Source organism: Anomaloglossus baeobatrachus, chromosome 12 (assembly GCF_048569485.1).
Source record: "Anomaloglossus baeobatrachus isolate aAnoBae1 chromosome 12, aAnoBae1.hap1, whole genome shotgun sequence".
NCBI classification, from domain to species: Eukaryota; Metazoa; Chordata; class Amphibia; order Anura; family Aromobatidae; genus Anomaloglossus; species Anomaloglossus baeobatrachus.
Window position 1 is genome coordinate 130,809,880 of NC_134364.1, and position 20,409 is coordinate 130,830,288.

Below are 20,409 nucleotides of genomic sequence, written 5' to 3' on the forward strand. Positions count from 1 at the left end.
AGGTGTAATGCGGTGTCTGCCCACTAGATGTCACCAGTATCTAGACTGGGAAGTAGCAGAATGATCGTACACGCCAAGAGACAGAGCCAGGAAGTCACGTCAGTGCAAAGGAGGCAGAGGAGCCAAAGTGACGTGAAAGCCTAAGGTCAGGAGCCGGGAGGTAACATCAGATACAGACGGGGAGCAGAACCATAGTCAGAGAGCAAGCCGGGGTCAGAAACCAAAGGGCAACGTCAGTACAGAGGGGGGAAGTGGGACTGAGGGAACAACATAAGCAGAGGGTCAGGAAGTCGGGGAGCACCGATAAGGCGGACGGAGCCGAGGACAGGGAGAGGAGTTTGGGTAGCAGAATGAGGATCAGAACAAACTCACAGGAAGCAGAAGCGCACACTCCACAGCAGGAACCATCACTGGTGAAGTTCCAGGTGAAACAGCACCAAACAAGCCCGGCCACCGGCAAGCACCCGGGGAATACAAACAACCGAGCAATACACAAAACACAATGGCTCTGCAAGGATCAGAGCTAGAGGTGAATGGTGACACAGGGAGAAGCCGCCGGAGACCTGCCTGTCTGATTAGTCCCACATGCGGCTCGGTTCTTGATTGGCTGTGAAAGTAATAGCACATCATTTCAGAGCCAAACACCTATTCCTGAAATCCTACAGCCGGTGTCCGATGCCTGCTGCCTGTGGATGTCAGAGTCCTTTTAAAGCATTAATTCAGTGATTTGAATTTTTCTTTATTGCTGGGGCCTTGCTTTAAATCTAAGTCCCCTGCGGCCCCACTCCAGCCCCAAAGCGCCATTTTGTGCCTGTAACCTCGGACTGTCCGGTTGTCAGAAGTTGCATCACAAACGCTTAATGCAAGTCTATGAGAGCAAGAACAAGGCTCTCATAGACTTACATTGAGTCCTAACCTTCCAGCTTGCTCTATGAAACACTGGAGCGAGCTGGAAGGTCACAATCTGCTGGCGATTGACTAGAGCGATGTTGAAAACAGATTGACACCGGAGGGCGAGTGTAAGACGAGGGGACTTAGATAGACCACTCCAGTGGTGACATAAATGGCGACACATCCCAGGATATAATCACTGTGCCGGGATGTGTCGCCATGCGGCTGCTTCTTGTTAGCATGGCCGTGCTGTGCTCTCTCTGCACAAGTAGTGATGTATGGGATATATGTTCTTTTTTCCATAGTGACTGTTTTCAGAATATAATGAGGGGCGACCACGATGTGTTCTGTTCCTGAATGTTCCCTTCTCCAGTATTAGAGCCGTCTTATTTATAAGCCTTACAGTACTCCTTTGCTTTACAGCTCATGTATCCATGAATGAGGCCGTGCGGCTCGTAAAGTTCTCACTAATAAACGTAATTGATGTTTGCCATTTAAATGCCTGTAAATTTCCGCTAGGAGTACCTCGGAGGCATCATAGACAGACAGGAGCTGCCCATGAGGCCGGAGCAGGTCAGCGCGCTCTTTGGAAACATCGAGGACATTTATGACTTGAACAGGTGACGCGTCTTTTATCTTCTGTTCTCTCTCATGTGTAGTTTTTGTTAGCGGCCGGTCAGCCATAATCCCCTCGTGCAGCTGCTTTATCCTCCTGCGAAATCCGTGTATTACTGTGTGTATAGTGAGCACGTAATGAGCAGGTGATGCCCGTATACAATCTGTCGGCTGATTGACTGACGCAGCGGATCGGCTATGTGTAACATGGTAATTCATGCCGCCTGCAATGTAAAGGGTGCAGGGTGTGACCATTTCCAAAGTATGGGTCACACAGCCAAGGAGATGTCCGCCCTTAAGGGTGCTTTACACGCTGCGACATCGCTAACGATATATCGTCGGGGTCACGTCGTTAGTGACGCACATCCGGCGCCAGTAGCGACATCGCACCGTGTGACACCAAGAAGTAACGATCAACGAGCGCAAAAACGTCAAAAATTGTTGCTCATTGACACGTCGCTCCTTTTCATAATATCGTTGGTGGTGCATGCCGCTGGTTGTTCGTCGTTCCTGCGGCAGCAGACATCGCTATGTGTGACACCGCAGGAGCGACGAACATCTCCTTACCTGCCTCCACCGGCAATGCGGAAGGAAGGAGGTGGGCGGGATATTATGTCCTGCTCATCTCCACCCCTCCACTTCTATTGGACGGCTGCCGTGTAACATCGCTGTGACGCCGCACGAACCACCCCCTTAGGAAGGAGGCGGATCGCCGGCCAGAGCGACGTCGCAAGGGAGGTAAGTCCGTGTGACGGGTGTGAGCGATGTTGTGCGTGACGGGCAGCAATTTGCCCGTGACGCACAACCGACGGGGGCAGGTACACTCACTAGCCATATTGCTGCATGTAAAGTGCCCTTTAGGATATGTGTGCACATGTGCATATTGCATGCAGTTACGCTGCGATCTGCACCGCAGCGTAACTGCATGCATCCTGCATCCCCAGCACAATCTATGAAGATTGTGCCTAACCCATGCCCATGTGGCATATTAGAGCGCAGCGATTTGGCTGCTGCCCGAAGCGTGCGTTCTAAGAAGTGACATGTCACTTCTTTCATGCGCTTTGCATGCTGTCTATAGGGAGAGGCAGCATGCAGAGCGCACTAATCTGCCGGCACCAGGCGCTTCAGAACAGAGCTTTTCAGCTGCGCTCTGAAGCGGACCTTTTGTGTGCGGTGCAGAGCGCACACGTGTGCACATAGTCTTAGTCTACAGTTGCTCTGTAACTACAGACGTGAGTCCTCACTGCGCGCACTGTGTGACCATGTTTACGGTCGCATGAAAACTAGACGTGCACGGTCTTGCTCAATACAACTCAACTGAGGCCAGATATGTCTAGTCGGAATGTGGCCAGAAATTGCAAATCACATACGTGTGGTCACATGACCGTCCACTCCTGACAGTGATGAATCCTCATGGCACGTGCTGCATGACCATGCATGTGGTCACATGAAAACTAGACGTGCAATACAACTCAACTGAGCGAGGCCAGACATGTCTAGTCGGAATGTGGCCAGAAGTTTTAAATCACATACTTGCTGTCACATGATCGCCCACTCCTGACAGTGGTGAGTCCTCACACCGCACACTGTGTGATCATGCATGCGGTCACATGAAAGCTAGTCATGCACGGCCTTGCTCAATGCAAGTGAATTGAGTGAGGCCGGATATGTCTAGTTGGAATGTGGCCAGAAGTTGTAAATCGCACACTTGAAGTCACATGATCGCCCACTCCTGGCACTGGTGACAATTCTATTAAGTGGGGAGGAGCTAGACAGACAGAGGTTCTCCCGAAATGAGAGACCGCTCTCCTTGGAACTTTATGAGCACTAACTGTCAAATCTTATCTCAGTAACGAGGAAGCGTGTATAGACTGAAGACAGATATAACCTGTGCATTAAACATTATGACAATGAAACATCAGTTTAGGAGGAGAAAGAAGAGGATGTCTCTATTAAGGAATATTACACTGCTTACTTATTTTCACATTCTCAACCCCCCATTAAAAAAAAAAACTACGGTTGGTCTTTAATAGAGTGGTCCTAGACTTTAAGATTGACAGCAGCTGAGGATCAGATAATATCTGGGGGGTATTTATAGTTATCCCCTCCCCCTGTTAGAATTAGCATAAGTATCATACAATCGTTTTAACTTTTCACTACCAGGACCTGTGTGAGGTCATACCCATATGACCAGAAGGGGCGGGGCCTCAGCCAAAAGAAACATGTTGTTTCCTGGTATCAGCTTTGTTGGCTGAGGTCCCGCCTTTTCTGGTCACATGTGTATGACATCACACAGGTCCTGCTAGTGAAAAGTTACACCGATTGTATAATAGTTATGCTAATTCTAACAGGGGGAGGGGATAACTATGAATTCCCCCCCAGATATTATCTGCTTCTCAGCTGCTGTCACTCAAGAAGCTGCCGATTTTATAAACTTTACTTTCTTGGATTTCAAAACCTAATAATCTGAGCTGAGCACTACAGGTATGTATAGAATCAGCCTGATAGTGCCAGTATAGCACTGTATGTATAGACTCAGCCTGATAGTGCCAGTATAGCACTGTATGTATAGAATCAGCCTGATAGTGCCAGTATAGCACTGCATGTATAGAATCAGCCTGATAGTGCCAGTATAGCACTGTATGTATAGAATCAGCCTGATAGTGCCAGTATAGCACTGTATGTATAGACTCAGCCTGATAGCGCCAGTATAGCACTGCATGTATAGACTCAGCCTGATAGCGCCAGTATAGCACTGCATGTATAGAATCAGCCTGATAGCGCCAGTATAGCACTGTATGTACAGAATCAGCCTGATAGTGCCAGTATAGCACTGTATGTATAGACTCAGCCTGATAGTGCCAGTATAGCACTGTATGTATAGAATCAGTCTGATAGTGCCAGTATAGCACTGCATGTATAAATTCAGCCTGATAGTGCCAGTATAGCACTGCATGTATAAATTCAGCCTGATAGCGCCAGTATAGCACTGTATGTATAGAATCAGCCTGATAGCGCCAGTATAGCACTGTATGTATAGAATCAGCCTGATAGTGCCAGTATAGCACTGTATGTATAGACTCAGCCTGATAGTGCCAGTATAGCACTGTATGTATAGAATCAGCCTGATAGCGCCAGTATAGCACTGTATGTATAGAATCAGCCGGATAGCGCCAGTATAGCACTGTATGTATAGAATCAGCCTGATAGAGCCAGTATAGCACTGTATGTATAGACTCAGCCTGATAGCGCCAGTATAGCACTGTATGTATAGACTCAGCCTGATAGTGCCAGTATAGCACTGTATGTATAGAATCAGCCTGATAGCGCCAGTATAGCACTGTATGTATAGAATCAGCCGGATAGCGCCAGTATAGCACTGTATGTATAGAATCAGCCTGATAGTGCCAGTATAGCACTGTATGTATAGACTCAGCCTGATAGTGCCAGTATAGCACTGTATGTATAGAATCAGCCTGATAGCGCCAGTATAGCACTGTATGAATAGACTCAGCCTAATAGTGCCAGTATAGCACTGTATGTATAGAATCAGCCTGATAGCGCCAGTATAGCACTGTATGTATAGACTCAGCCTGATAGTGCCAGTATAGCACTGTATGTATAGAATCAGTCTGATAGTGCCAGTATAGCACTGCATGTATAAATTCAGCCTGATAGTGCCAGTATAGCACTGCATGTATAAATTCAGCCTGATAGTGCCAGTATAGCACTGTATGCATAGAATCAGCCTGATAGTGCCAGTATAGCACTGTATGTATAGAATCAGCCTGATAGCGCCAGTATAGCACTGTATGTATAGAATCAGCCTGATAGCGCCAGTATAGCACTGTATGTATAGAATCAGCCTGATAGCGCCAGTATAGCACTGTATGTATAGAATCAGCCTGATAGTGCCAGTATAGCACTGTATGTATAGACTCAGCCTGATAGTGCCAGTATAGCACTGTATGTATAGAATCAGCCTGATAGCGCCAGTATAGCACTGTATGTATAGAATCAGCCGGATAGCGCCAGTATAGCACTGTATGTATAGAATCAGCCTGATAGAGCCAGTATAGCACTGTATGTATAGACTCAGCCTGATAGTGCCAGTATAGCACTGTATGTATAGAATCAGCCTGATAGCGCCAGTATAGCACTGTATGTATAGAATCAGCCGGATAGCGCCAGTATAGCACTGTATGTATAGAATCAGCCTGATAGCGCCAGTATAGCACTGTATGTATAGAATCAGCCTGATAGTGCCAGTATAGCACTGTATGTATAGAATCAGCCTGATAGCGCCAGTATAGCACTGTATGTATAGAATCAGCCTGATAGTGCCAGTATAGCACTGTATGTATAGAATCAGCCTGATAGTGCCAGTATAGCACTGTATGTATAGAATCAGCCTGATAGTGCCAGTATAGCACTGTATGCATAGAATCAGCCTGATAGTGCCAGTATAGCACTGTATGTATAGAATCAGCCTGATAGTGCCAGTATAGCACTGTATGTATAGACTCAGCCTGATAGTGCCAGTATAGCACTGTATGTATAGAATCAGCCGGATAGCGCCAGTATAGCACTGTATGTATAGAATCAGCCTGATAGTGCCAGTATAGCACTGTATGTATAGACTCAGCCTGATAGTGCCAGTATAGCACTGTATGTATAGAATCAGCCTGATAGCGCCAGTATAGCACTGTATGAATAGACTCAGCCTAATAGTGCCAGTATAGCACTGTATGTATAGAATCAGCCTGATAGCGCCAGTATAGCACTGTATGTATAGACTCAGCCTGATAGTGCCAGTATAGCACTGTATGTATAGAATCAGTCTGATAGTGCCAGTATAGCACTGCATGTATAAATTCAGCCTGATAGTGCCAGTATAGCACTGCATGTATAAATTCAGCCTGATAGTGCCAGTATAGCACTGTATGCATAGAATCAGCCTGATAGTGCCAGTATAGCACTGTATGTATAGAATCAGCCTGATAGCGCCAGTATAGCACTGTATGTATAGAATCAGCCTGATAGCGCCAGTATAGCACTGTATGTATAGAATCAGCCTGATAGCGCCAGTATAGCACTGTATGTATAGAATCAGCCTGATAGTGCCAGTATAGCACTGTATGTATAGAATCAGCCGGATAGCGCCAGTATAGCACTGTATGTATAGAATCAGCCTGATAGAGCCAGTATAGCACTGTATGTATAGACTCAGCCTGATAGTGCCAGTATAGCACTGTATGTATAGAATCAGCCTGATAGCGCCAGTATAGCACTGTATGAATAGACTCAGCCTGATAGTGCCAGTATAGCACTGTATGTATAGAATCAGCCTGATAGTGCCAGTATAGCACTGTATGTATAGACTCAGCCTGATAGTGCCAGTATAGCACTGTATGTATAGAATCAGCCTGATAGCGCCAGTATAGCACTGTATGAATAGACTCAGCCTGATAGTGCCAGTATAGCACTGTATGTATAGAATCAGCCTGATAGTGCCAGTATAGCACTGTATGTATAGAATCAGCCTGATAGTGCCAATATAGCACTGTATGTATAGACTCAGCCTGATAGTGCCAGTATAGCACTGTATGTATAGAATCAGCCTGATAGCGCCAGTATAGCACTGTATGTATAGAATCAGCCGGATAGCGCCAGTATAGCACTGTATGTATAGAATCAGCCTGATAGAGCCAGTATAGCACTGTATGTATAGACTCAGCCTGATAGCGCCAGTATAGCACTGTATGTATAGACTCAGCCTGATAGTGCCAGTATAGCACTGTATGTATAGAATCAGCCTGATAGCGCCAGTATAGCACTGTATGTATAGAATCAGCCGGATAGCGCCAGTATAGCACTGTATGTATAGAATCAGCCTGATAGTGCCAGTATAGCACTGTATGTATAGAATCAGCCTGATAGTGCCAGTATAGCACTGTATGCATAGAATCAGCCTGATAGTGCCAGTATAGCACTGTATGCATAGAATCAGCCTGATAGTGCCAGTATAGCACTGTATGTATAGAATCAGCCTGATAGCGCCAGTATAGCACTGTATGTATAGAATCAGCCTGATAGTGCCAGTATAGCACTGTATGTATAGAATCAGCCGGATAGCGCCAGTATAGCACTGTATGTATAGAATCAGCCTGATAGTGCCAGTATAGCACTGTATGTATAGACTCAGCCTGATAGTGCCAGTATAGCACTGTATGTATAGAATCAGCCTGATAGTGCCAGTATAGCACTGTATGTATAGAATCAGCCTGATAGTGCCAGTATAGCACTGTATGTATAGACTCAGCCTGATAGTGCCAGTATAGCACTGTATGTATAGAATCAGCCTGATAGCGCCAGTATAGCACTGTATGAATAGACTCAGCCTGATAGTGCCAGTATAGCACTGTATGTATAGAATCAGCCTGATAGTGCCAGTATAGCACTGTATGTATAGAATCAGCCTGATAGTGCCAGTATAGCACTGTATGTATAGACTCAGCCTGATAGTGCCAGTATAGCACTGTATGTATAGAATCAGCCTGATAGCGCCAGTATAGCACTGTATGTATAGAATCAGCCTGATAGCGCCAGTATAGCACTGTATGTATAGAATCAGCCTGATAGTGCCAGTATAGCACTGTATGTATAGACTCAGCCTGATAGTGCCAGTATAGCACTGTATGTATAGAATCAGCCTGATAGCGCCAGTATAGCACTGTATGTATAGAATCAGCCGGATAGCGCCAGTATAGCACTGTATGTATAGAATCAGCCTGATAGAGCCAGTATAGCACTGTATGTATAGACTCAGCCTGATAGCGCCAGTATAGCACTGTATGTATAGACTCAGCCTGATAGTGCCAGTATAGCACTGTATGTATAGAATCAGCCTGATAGCGCCAGCATAGCACTGTATGTATAGAATCAGCCGGATAGCGCTAGTATAGCACTGTATGTATAGAATCAGCCTGATAGTGCCAGTATAGCACTGTATGTATAGAATCAGCCTGATAGTGCCAGTATAGCACTGTATGCATAGAATCAGCCTGATAGTGCCAGTATAGCACTGTATGTATAGAATCAGCCTGATAGCGCCAGTATAGCACTGTATGTATAGAATCAGCCTGATAGTGCCAGTATAGCACTGTATGTATAGAATCAGCCGGATAGCGCCAGTATAGCACTGTATGTATAGAATCAGCCTGATAGTGCCAGTATAGCACTGTATGTATAGACTCAGCCTGATAGTGCCAGTATAGCACTGTATGTATAGAATCAGCCTGATAGTGCCAGTATAGCACTGTATGTATAGAATCAGCCTGATAGTGCCAGTATAGCACTGTATGTATAGACTCAGCCTGATAGTGCCAGTATAGCACTGTATGTATAGAATCAGCCTGATAGCGCCAGTATAGCACTGTATGTATAGACTCAGCCTGATAGCGCCAGTATAGCACTGTATGTATAGAATCAGCCTGATAGCGCCAGTATAGCACTGTATGAATAGACTCAGCCTGATAGTGCCAGTATAGCACTGTATGTATAGAATCAGCCTGATAGTGCCAGTATAGCACTGTATGTATAGAATCAGCCTGATAGTGCCAGTATAGCACTGTATGTATAGACTCAGCCTGATAGTGCCAGTATAGCACTGTATGTATAGAATCAGCCTGATAGCGCCAGTATAGCACTGTATGAATAGACTCAGCCTGATAGTGCCAGTATAGCACTGTATGTATAGAATCAGCCTGATAGTGCCAGTATAGCACTGTATGTATAGAATCAGCCTGATAGTGCCAGTATAGCACTGTATGTATAGACTCAGCCTGATAGTGCCAGTATAGCACTGTATGTATAGAATCAGCCTGATAGCGCCAGTATAGCACTGTATGTATAGAATCAGCCGGATAGCGCAAGTATAGCACTGTATGTATAGAATCAGCCTGATAGAGCCAGTATAGCACTGTATGTATAGACTCAGCCTGATAGCGCCAGTATAGCACTGTATGTATAGACTCAGCCTGATAGTGCCAGTATAGCACTGTATGTATAGAATCAGCCTGATAGCGCCAGTATAGCACTGTATGTATAGAATCAGCCGGATAGCGCCAGTATAGCACTGTATGTATAGAATCAGCCTGATAGTGCCAGTATAGCACTGTATGTATAGAATCAGCCTGATAGTGCCAGTATAGCACTGTATGCATAGAATCAGCCTGATAGTGCCAGTATAGCACTGTATGCATAGAATCAGCCTGATAGTGCCAGTATAGCACTGTATGTATAGAATCAGCCTGATAGTGCCAGTATAGCACTGTATGTATAGAATCAGCCTGATAGTGCCAGTATAGCACTGTATGCATAGAATCAGCCTGATAGTGCCAGTATAGCACTGTATGCATAGAATCAGCCTGATAGCGCCAGTATAGCACTGTATGTATAGACTCAGCCTGATAGTGCCAGTATAGCACTGTATGTATAGAATCAGCCTGATAGCGCCAGTATAGCACTGTATGTATAGAATCAGCCTGATAGCGCCAGTATTGCACTGTATGTATAGAATCAGCCTGATAGTGCCAGTATAGCACTGTATGTATAGACTCAGCCTGATAGTGCCAGTATAGCACTGTATGTATAGAATCAGCCTGATAGCGCCAGTATAGCACTGTATGTATAGAATCAGCCGGATAGCGCCAGTATAGCACTGTATGTATAGAATCAGCCTGATAGCGCCAGTATAGCACTGTATGTATAGACTCAGCCTGATAGCGCCAGTATAGCACTGTATGTATAGACTCAGCCTGATAGTGCCAGTATAGCACTGTATGTATAGAATCAGCCTGATAGCGCCAGCATAGCACTGTATGTATAGAATCAGCCGGATAGCGCCAGTATAGCACTGTATGTATAGAATCAGCCTGATAGTGCCAGTATAGCACTGTATGTATAGAATCAGCCTGATAGTGCCAGTATAGCACTGTATGCATAGAATCAGCCTGATAGTGCCAGTATAGCACTGTATGTATAGAATCAGCCTGATAGCGCCAGTATAGCACTGTATGTATAGAATCAGCCTGATAGTGCCAGTATAGCACTGTATGTATAGAATCAGCCGGATAGCGCCAGTATAGCACTGTATGTATAGAATCAGCCTGATAGTGCCAGTATAGCACTGTATGTATAGACTCAGCCTGATAGTGCCAGTATAGCACTGTATGTATAGAATCAGCCTGATAGTGCCAGTATAGCACTGTATGTATAGAATCAGCCTGATTGTGCCAGTATAGCACTGTATGTATAGACTCAGCCTGATAGTGCCAGTATAGCACTGTATGTATAGAATCAGCCTGATAGCGCCAGTATAGCACTGTATGTATAGAATCAGCCTGATAGTGCCAGTATAGCACTGTATGTATAGAATCAGCCTGATAGTGCCAGTATAGCACTGTATGTATAGACTCAGCCTGATAGTGCCAGTATAGCACTGTATGTATAGAATCAGCCTGATAGCGCCAGTATAGCACTGTATGAATAGACTCAGCCTGATAGTGCCAGTATAGGACTGTATGTATAGAATCAGCCTGATAGTGCCAGTATAGCACTGTATGTATAGACTCAGCCTGATAGTGCCAGTATAGCACTGTATGTATAGAATCAGCCTGATAGCGCCAGTATAGCACTGTATGAATAGACTCAGCCTGATAGTGCCAGTATAGCACTGTATGTATAGAATCAGCCTGATAGCGCCAGTATAGCACTGGCTTTAGGTTATATACGGAAATCCTGGTGATTGGGGTTCTTTAAGTAGGAGGTGGTGCTGATAAAGCTGCGGAGACAGGCTCAGGAGGGGCTTCATCAGGCCCAAAGCACAACAGCCTCTTTGCATATTTATTGTCTGTGAATGGAATGGCTACATGTGAGGATGGACTTAGGGGTGCTTCACACACAGCGAGCTCGCTGCCGAGATCGCTGCTGAGTCACGCTTTTTGTGACGCAGCAGTGACCTCATTAGCGATCTCGCTGTGTGTGACACTGGATCTGGCCCCTGCTGAGAGATCGCTGCTCGTTACACACAGCCCTGGTTCGTTTTCTTCAAAGGCGCTCTCCCACGGTGACACACAGATCGCTGTGTGTGACAGCAAGAGAGCGACAAATGAAGCGAGCAGGGAGCAGGAGCCGGCGTCTGGCAGCTGCGGTAAGCTGTAACCAAGGTAAACATCGGGTAACCAAGGTGGATACCCGATATTTACCTTAGTTACCAGCCTCTGCAGCTCTCACGCTGCCTGTGCTGCCGGCTCCGGCTCTCTGCACATGTAGCTGCATTACACATCGGGTTAATTAACCTGATGTGTGCTGTAACTAGGAGAGCAAGGAGCCAGCGCTAATTGGTGTGCGCTGCTCCCTGCTCTCTGCACGTGTAGCTGCATTACACATCGGGTTAATTAACCTGATGTGTACTGTAGCTAGGAGAGCAAGGAGCCAGCGCTCAGTGTGCGCGTCTCCCTGCTCCCTGCACACACAGCTAAGCGGTGTGCGCTGGTAACTAATGTAAACATTGGGTAACCATACCCGATGTTTACCTTAGTTACCAGTCTCTGCAGCTTCCAGACGGCGGCTCCGTGCAAGCGCAGCGTCGCTTGCACGTCGCTGCTGGCTGGGGGCTGGTCACTGGTCGCTGGTGAGATCTGCCTGTTTGACAGCTCACCAGCGACCATGTAGCGATGCAGCAGCGATCCTGACCAGGTCAGATCGCTGGTCGGATCGTTGCTGCATCGCTAAGTGTGAAGGTACCCTTAGTTTGGGAGAGGTAGCTCATACAATGCTATCAGGAAGGTTAATTATAGGGCTGTGACAGGAGCAGGGAAAACAAACAGCAGTGGCTGCTCCGCATACAGAATAAGGCAAACCATCTATTACAACTGTATTTACTTAAAGGGAACCTGTCTCCATGAAAATGCCGGCCAGTCTGCAGGCACCATGCGGTAGAGGAGGTGGAGATGAACAGATATATCCTGTATAACCTCTGTTTTCATCCTCTAAAGCTCTGCTCTTTCTGGGATTTCAGTCCAGTGGGCGGGGCTATCACTGCTAGGACCGCCCACAGGACTGAAAATGCCCGAGAGCAGAGGTTTAGAGGATGAGAACACAGGTTATACTGGATATTTTCTAACAAAAACTATACATCAATCTGTTCATCTCCTCCTCCTCTATAACATGGTGCCTGCAGATCAGACTGAGTTTTCACGCTGGCAGACTCCCTTTAAATGCCAGCATCATTACAACTTTATTTAATTGACATCTAGTAACCTACAGAGGCCAGAGATCCCAGCACACCCACATTGTGTGAGCGACACAGGGCTCCTACAGTGTCAGTGTGCATGGGCAGGACCACAGATTGAATGCAGGCAGTGCTCACTCAGGGTATGAGAGAGGCTGTCACTAGGAATTTCAGGGCCCCATACTGTCACCATTGTCAGGCCCCCTTGAGACTCCGCCCAGGCTCCACCCCAGCTCCGCCTCCATCCTTCGAGCATTCCACAGTCCCATTGCCACTCTTTGCAAATTCCTGCATGTGTGAATACACAGGCTGTATATAGTATAGAGGTTACTGCGGGCTGTATACACAATAGAGGCTGCGGGGTGTGTATAGTGTATACACAGCACCATACTGTACACAGATCCACATTATATACATACACACTGTAATACAGTATGGTGATGTGTATGAGCCGGGAAAAGGAAGACAGACACACACACATCATACTCCCCATCCTGCCGCGCTCGTTGATTGGAGGATCCTCTTCCTCCGGTGGGCTCTTGTTTGTACTGTGCATGGCAGCCTGTTTAGTGCACGCGCAGTATAAACATTATGAAGTAAAGCGGGCCGACCAGCAGCGTCTGCTGTCATTGAAGATATCAGACTCTGCCCCCCTGCTTCGGCAACCACGGCGGTAACTGCAGTGGGGCTTGGAGAAGAGGTGGGGGGATGGGCCCGGAGAGGTGGAGTTGGGTGTAGTGGGGCCCGGTGGGGAGATGGGGGGTGGGGCCTGGAGAGGCGGAGTTGGGTGTAGTGGGTCCCGGTGAAGAGGTGGGGGGCGGAGTTGGGTGTAGTGGGGCTCGGTGAAGAGGTGGAGGGCGGAGTTGGGTGTAGTGGGGCTCGGTGAAGAGGTGGAGGGCGGAGTTGGGTGTAGTGGGGCTCGGTGAAGAGGTGAGGGGCGGAGTTGGGTGTAGTGGGGCTCGGTGAAGAGGTGGGGGGCGGAGTTGGGTGTAGTGGGGCTCGGTGAAGAGGTGGGGGGCGGAGTTGGGTGTAGTGGGGCTCGGTGAAGAGGTGGGGGGCGGAGTTGGGTGTAGTGGGGCTCGGTGAAGAGGTGGGGGGCAGAGTTGGGTGTAGTGGGGCTCGGTGAAGAGGTGGGGGCGGAGTTGGGTGTAGTGGGGCTCGGTGAAGAGGTGGGGGTCGGAGTTGGGTGTAGTGGGGCTCGGTGAAGAGGTGGGAGGCGGAGTTGGGTGTAGTGGGGCTCGGTGAAGAGGTGAGGGGTGGAGTTGTGTGTAGTGGGGCTCGGTGAAGAGGTGAGGGGCGGAGTTGTGTGTAGTGGGGCTCGGTGAAGAGGTGAGGGGCGGAGTTGGGTGTAGTGGGGCTCGGTGAAGAGGTGAGGGGCGGAGTTGGGTGTAGTGGGGCTCGGTGAAGAGGTGAGGGGCGGAGTTGGGTGTAGTGGGGCTCGGTGAAGAGGTGGGGGGCGGAGTTGGGTGTAGTGGGGCTCGGTGAAGAGGTGGGGGGGCCGGGTTGAACAGTAATTAATTGTAAAGTAATTACCCCTGGTCCTGGGACCCCCCCTCTTCACCGGGCCCCATACAGCAGTAATGGTTGTGATGCCCTGATGGCTGCCCTAGCCTGTCATTCTGAATTAGGGGAAGTGCTCAGAATTCAAATTAAAGGGCTATGAAAATGCATTGAGCCTTTGGTCACACCAAGGGGGCACCTAAAAGCAATAATTTTGCATAGAAAAAAAAAAACAGTACTAAAAATCAGGTTTTGTTTTTTTTTTTGTTTTTTTTTTTAATTTTTGTATTTTTACAGGCTTAGTCCCCTATATGACTTGCTAAGTAGTTTAATCTGCATTTTCGGGGGCAGAGACCCCCTTTAGCTGTGGTTATTGGATGAGCTTGTGTGTGCATACATTTAGTGATGTGTAGACTCTTGTATTTCTTTACTCTTTTGTATATTTGAATGTAATGTATACTTCTGAGGACGTTTCTATTGTGTTACTATAGATGCCTGATATGATTAATGAATGGCAGAACATTGTTACATAAAACTGTAGACTTGTGTCTGTTTCGGGAAGCCGCAGCCCCCAGTATAATGCTATCTACACTCTTTTCTCATTATATTTGTTCCAAGACGCCCGTACTAGGGGATGTTCAGCAGGTAGGTCCCTGTCGGGCGCTGCCGAAACACTAACAGATGAGCAGTGTTATATAATTGCATGTACGGATTTGTGTTTGATTTTTGTTGTGTTTTATGCATGGGTGTACTCATTTTTTTATTATTTCCTAAGTGAGGCATGACGTTAGTGTAATGGTGCATCCCATCCCATATTATTACCGCTTTGTATAACTCCGCCCACACCACTGATAGCAGTTCTGTGAATGCTGAGCTCTGTATAACTCCACCCACACCACTGATTAGCAGTTCTGTGAATGCTGAGCTCTGTGTAACTCCACCCACACCACTGATTAGCAGTTCTGTGAATGCTGAGCTCTGTGTAACTCCACCCACACCACTGATTAGCAGTTCTGTGAATGCTGAGCTCTGTGTAACTCCACCCACACACTGATTAGCAGTTCTGTGAATGCTGAGCTCTATATAACTCTGCCCACACCACTGATTAGCAGTTCTGTGAATGCTGAGCTCTGTATAACTCCGCCCACACCACTGATTGGCAGTTCTGTGAATGCTGAGCTCTGTATAACTCTGCCCACACCACTGATTAGCAGTTCTGTGAATGCTGAGCTCTGTATAACTCCGCCACACCACTGATAGCAGTTCTGTGAATGCTGAGCTCTGTATAACTCCGCCCACACCACTGATTGGCAGTTCTGTAAATGCTGAGCTCTGTATAACTCCGCCCACACCACTGATAGCAGTTCTGTGAATGCTGAGCTCTGTATAACTCCGCCCACACCACTGATGAGCAGTTCTGTGAATGCTGAGCTCTGTATAACTCCGCCCACACCACTGATAGCAGTTCTCTGAATGCTGAGCTCTGTATAACTCCGCCCACACCACTGATATACAGAACTCAGCAGTCAGAGAACTGCTAACTTTGCACACAGCACTAATTAGATGCTTTCTGCCTGTACACAGAAAGCTGCTAATCAGTGGTGAGATGGGGTTCTACCGAGCTCATGAACATGGAGGACTACCTGGCAGCAAGTGCACATAAAACAGTGATTTTATCAAAACAACTCTTAAGTAGTCCAGTAACTGACATATCAGGGTCTCTGTCTCTACATCATGCTGCTCTCAGATGGAGGCGCAAAACGTTGTGTCAGATTCTCTTTAATATGCTGGCTATATCTGCATATCCTGGCCTTCCCATTTTCCGAGGGTCATCTAGTGACAACATATCATAACCGATTCCCAGGATAGGTGATAACTTGCTGATTGGTGTTATAGGTCGGACCCCCACCAATCCACTATATATCACTGACAGGGAACTTTTTGGATCTGCAGTTTGGATGCATGACCGCTGCTCCATTCATTCTCTATAAAGCTGTAAAAAGAAGTGCAGCTCTCTGCAGCCCCATAGGGATGACTGGACGCTCAGTCGTGCATTTGCACTGCAGCCCCATGGATAAGACTAGAAGCTCAGTCATGCATGTCCACTGCAGCCCCATAGGGATGACTGGAAGCTCAGTCGTGCATGTGCACTGCAGCCCCATAAGGATGACTGGAAGCTCGGTCATGCATGCGCACTGTAGCCCCATAGGGATTACTGGAAGCTCAGTCGCGCATGCGCACTGCAGCCCCATAGGGATGACTGGAGGCACGGTCGCGTATGCTCACTGCAGCCCCATAGGGATGACTGGACGCTCAGTCGCGCATGCACACTGCAGCCCTATAGGGATGACTGGAAGCTCAGCTGATTATTGGCGATTGCAGAAGTGTTTTCTGTTCGCATTAGTCTTGGCGTGGCTGCATGCCCTGACCGTGTCTTCCTCTGACTGCACCGACCTGCTGTGAATTGTCTCTCACACATTTTCCCTGTTCCTTGTAAATTCTGCAACTAAAGTCTTTCTTTCTTTGCTCTTTATGATGAGAAGGAAAAAAAGCGATTTCAGCTGAATCACAGATTTACTTTTGCATCTTATTTATTTGCAGTCGGCTCCTCCAAGACCTGGATGGTTGCTGTGAAGACCCTGTGGCTGTTGCGAGCTGCTTTGTGGAAAAGGTCGGGATTGACTAATAAGTAGATACAAAATATTAATGTTTTTGGGGGATTATCACTAGAGGACTCATAAACCTGCTGCCAGGTAGTCCTCCATATTTATAAGCTTTGTATAACCCTACTCACAACACTGATTGGCAGCTGTGTACACTGTGCATAGGCAGAAAACTACCAATCGGTGGTGTGGGCGGCGTTATACAGAATGGGATTTATACTGTACCATTGACTAAAATGAAAAATGATCTCTTTTCCCTTAAAATGATAAATAGTGATGAATCATAAGCACACTGTGTGTGGATCACTAAGTGCTTCCATTGTAACAGGCTCTTCTTTTTTTCCTCTCTAGAGTCATTACTTTGATATTTACACCCAGTACTGTAACAACTATCCCAAGTAAGTCTATGCGTTATATAATACACAGTGCATCTATATTTTATCCCCTGGGGTTATTTCTTGGAAAATCTAGGCTTGTGTTGGATAGGAATGGGCGAACCCAAACTCTAAAGTGTGGGGTCCATACCGGACACCCAGTGTCTGCTGGGTATCAAAATATGGCAGAACCTATGGCATTTTTTTCAAATTATTTATCTTTACACTCCACAACCAATCACAGACATCGGCAGTCTGATTGCTACCAGTCACAGAGGGTGGGCGGGGGAAGCAGTGAATATTCATTCCCTTTAATGAGCAGACCAGGAAGCAGTGTGATAGCCGCTCTGGAGACGCGGTAAGTATAACGCTCCTGCTTTAATCCCCAGTTTGCTTCCTTTTGCAGCCCCCTAGCCCTAACTAACACCCTTTTACAGCACTCATGTTTGGGTCCCTTTAGACTTATATAGGATTCAGTGTTCAGGTAAAATCTGGTCCCGAATCAAACTATTTATTTTATTTATTTATTTTTTTAATTCTACCTGAACATCTGCGGGTTGGCCCATCTCTAGTGATGTATAAGAACCTTTTACTACATGTATTTCTGTCACTTGGTTTCTTCATTAAATGGGTTGCCTATCCTTAGAATAATTCATCAATGTCTGATCGGTTGGGATCTGACATCACGCACCTCCGCAGATCAGCTGCACACGATGCCGGGGGCAGCCAGAAATGCTCTGTGCCAGACCTACTCCATATTATGATAGAGGTTGTGGCCGGGGACTGCGCATCTCCCCCATTCAAATCAATAGGGCCTGATGTGCAGTATCTGGCCACGGCCACTATCAGAAGACGGAGCAGCTCCGATACAGATCATTCCGGCCTCCTGCTACCACAGCCGGAACCGATAATCAGACATTGATATCCTAAAGGCCACGTCTCACTAAGCAACATCGCTAGCAACACCGCTGCTAAGGAACAACTTTTGTGATGTAACAGCGATGTTGCTAGCGATGTCGCGGTGTGTGATATCCAGCAACAACCTGGCCCCTGCTGTGAGGTCGCCGGTTGTTGCTGAATGTCCTGGCCCCTGCTGTGAGGTCGCTGGTTGTTGCTGAATGTCCTGGGCCATTTTTTAGTTGTTGCTGTCCCGCTGTGAAGCGCACATCGCTGTGTGTGACAGCGACAGAGCAACAACTGAATGTGCAGGCAGCAGGAGCCGGCTTCTGCGGACGCTGGTAACCACGGTAAACTGTGGGTAACCAAGAAGCCCTTCCCTTGGTTACCCGATATTTACCTTCGTTACCAGCGTCCGCCGCTCTCAGCTGTCAGTGCCGGCTCCTGCTCTCTGCACTTCTAGCCACAGTACACATCGGGTAATTAACCCGATGTGTACTGTGGCTAGAAGTGCAGGGAACAGGGAGCCGGCACTGGCAGTGTGAGAGCGGCGGACGCTGGTAACGAAGGTAAATATCGGGTAACCAAGGGAAGGGCTTCTAGGTTACCCGATGTTTACCGTGGTTACCAGCGTCCGCAGAAGCCGGCTCCTGCTGCCTGCACACGTAGCAGAGTACACATCGGGTAATTAACCCGATGTGTACTGTGGCTAGGTGTGCAGGGAGCCAGCGCTAAGCGGTGTGTGCTGGTAACCAAGGTAAATATCGGGTTGGATACCCGATATTTACCTTAGTTACCAAGCGCAGCATCGCTTCCACGCGTCGCTGCTGGCTGGGGGCTGGTCACTGGTGAGATCTGCCTGTGTGACAGCTCACCAGCAACCCATGTAGCGACGCTCCAGCGATCCCTGCCAGGTCAGGTTGCTGGTGGGATCGCTGGAGCGTCGCTTAGTGTGACATCTCACCAGCGACCTCCTAGCAACTTACCAGCGATCCCTATCAGGTTGTATCGTTGTTGGGATCGCTGGTAAGTTGTTTAGTGTGACTGGGCCTAAAGGTCCAGTCACACTAAGCAACTTACCAGCGATCCCAACAACTATAGGGATCGCTGGTAAGTTGCTAGGAGGTTGCTGGTGAGATGTCACACTGCGACGCTCCAGCGATCCCACCAGCAACCTGACTTGGCAGGGATCGCTGGAGCGTCGCTACACAAGTTGCTGGTGAGCTCACCAGCAACCAGTGACAAGCCCCCAGCGCCGCGTGGAAGATGCTGCGCTTGGTAACTAAGGTAAATATCGGGTTGCCAACCCGATATTTACCTTGGTTACCACCGCACGGAGCTACACGTGCAGAGAGCAGGGAGCAGCGCACACTGAGCGCTGGCTCCTTGCTCTCCTAGTTACAGTGTTAGCTAATGGCCCCTGTGTTGCTATATATGCTTTAGGGCCATGGACTCCCTTGATAAAGTTTGCATTGATGTAGTCAGATTCATGAGGTGGAATTTTCAGTGCAATTTTAACTCTACTGTGGTCAAATGGCAGAATATCTTTATATCTGTTCTTTTTTACATTTTCTTCTTTTTCTCCAGTGATTGTAGGGTAAATCTTCTCTGTCCTGTATTTTGTGGATAGCCTTCTTAATCTCATGAAGTCGCAGGCGAAGTTGTCCTCCCCGTTCTGGTCCTTGCTGTTCATCGCCTGCACTTTCTGAATGAAGGTCCGCAGGATTTCCACTTGGTCCATGCTGGCTCTGTCTCCACTCTGCCAGTCACAGACTCCTGGGTGTCTGTCAGGGTGGGCACGGCCGCTCAGTCCGAGCCCCTCGCCATGCGGAGCTGCCCCTTCCTTGTCATCAGCCGCAGGAGGGGAAGCAGTGTGCAGTCCCTGCCCAGAGCCCCGCCACCTCCCAGACGGTGTGGCGGGGCTCTGGGCAGGGACTGCACACTGCTTCCCCTCCTGCGGCTGATGACAAGGAAGGGGCAGCTCCGCATGGCGAGGGGCTCGGACTGAGCGGCCGTGCCCACCCTGACAGACACCCAGGAGTCTGTGACTGGCAGAGTGGAGACAGAGCCAGCATGGACCAAGTGGAAATCCTGCGGACCTTCATTCAGAAAGTGCAGGCGATGAACAGCAAGGACCAGAACGGGGAGGACAACTTCGCCTGCGACTTCATGA

General features: G+C 47.8%; 1 protein-coding gene across 1 annotated transcript in view; it reads left to right on the plus strand.

Moving 5' to 3' along the window:
* The window catches only part of PLEKHG3 (pleckstrin homology and RhoGEF domain containing G3), a 98,273-nt gene that overhangs the window by 13,852 nt on the left and 64,012 nt on the right, over positions 1–20,409 (plus strand). The window contains exons 3-5 of the mRNA XM_075330879.1: positions 1,411–1,511; positions 16,904–16,973; positions 17,317–17,363. Coding sequence (XP_075186994.1) covers positions 1,411–1,511; positions 16,904–16,973; positions 17,317–17,363 — 218 coding nt within the window. The remainder of the gene's footprint in view (positions 1–1,410; positions 1,512–16,903; positions 16,974–17,316; positions 17,364–20,409) is intronic.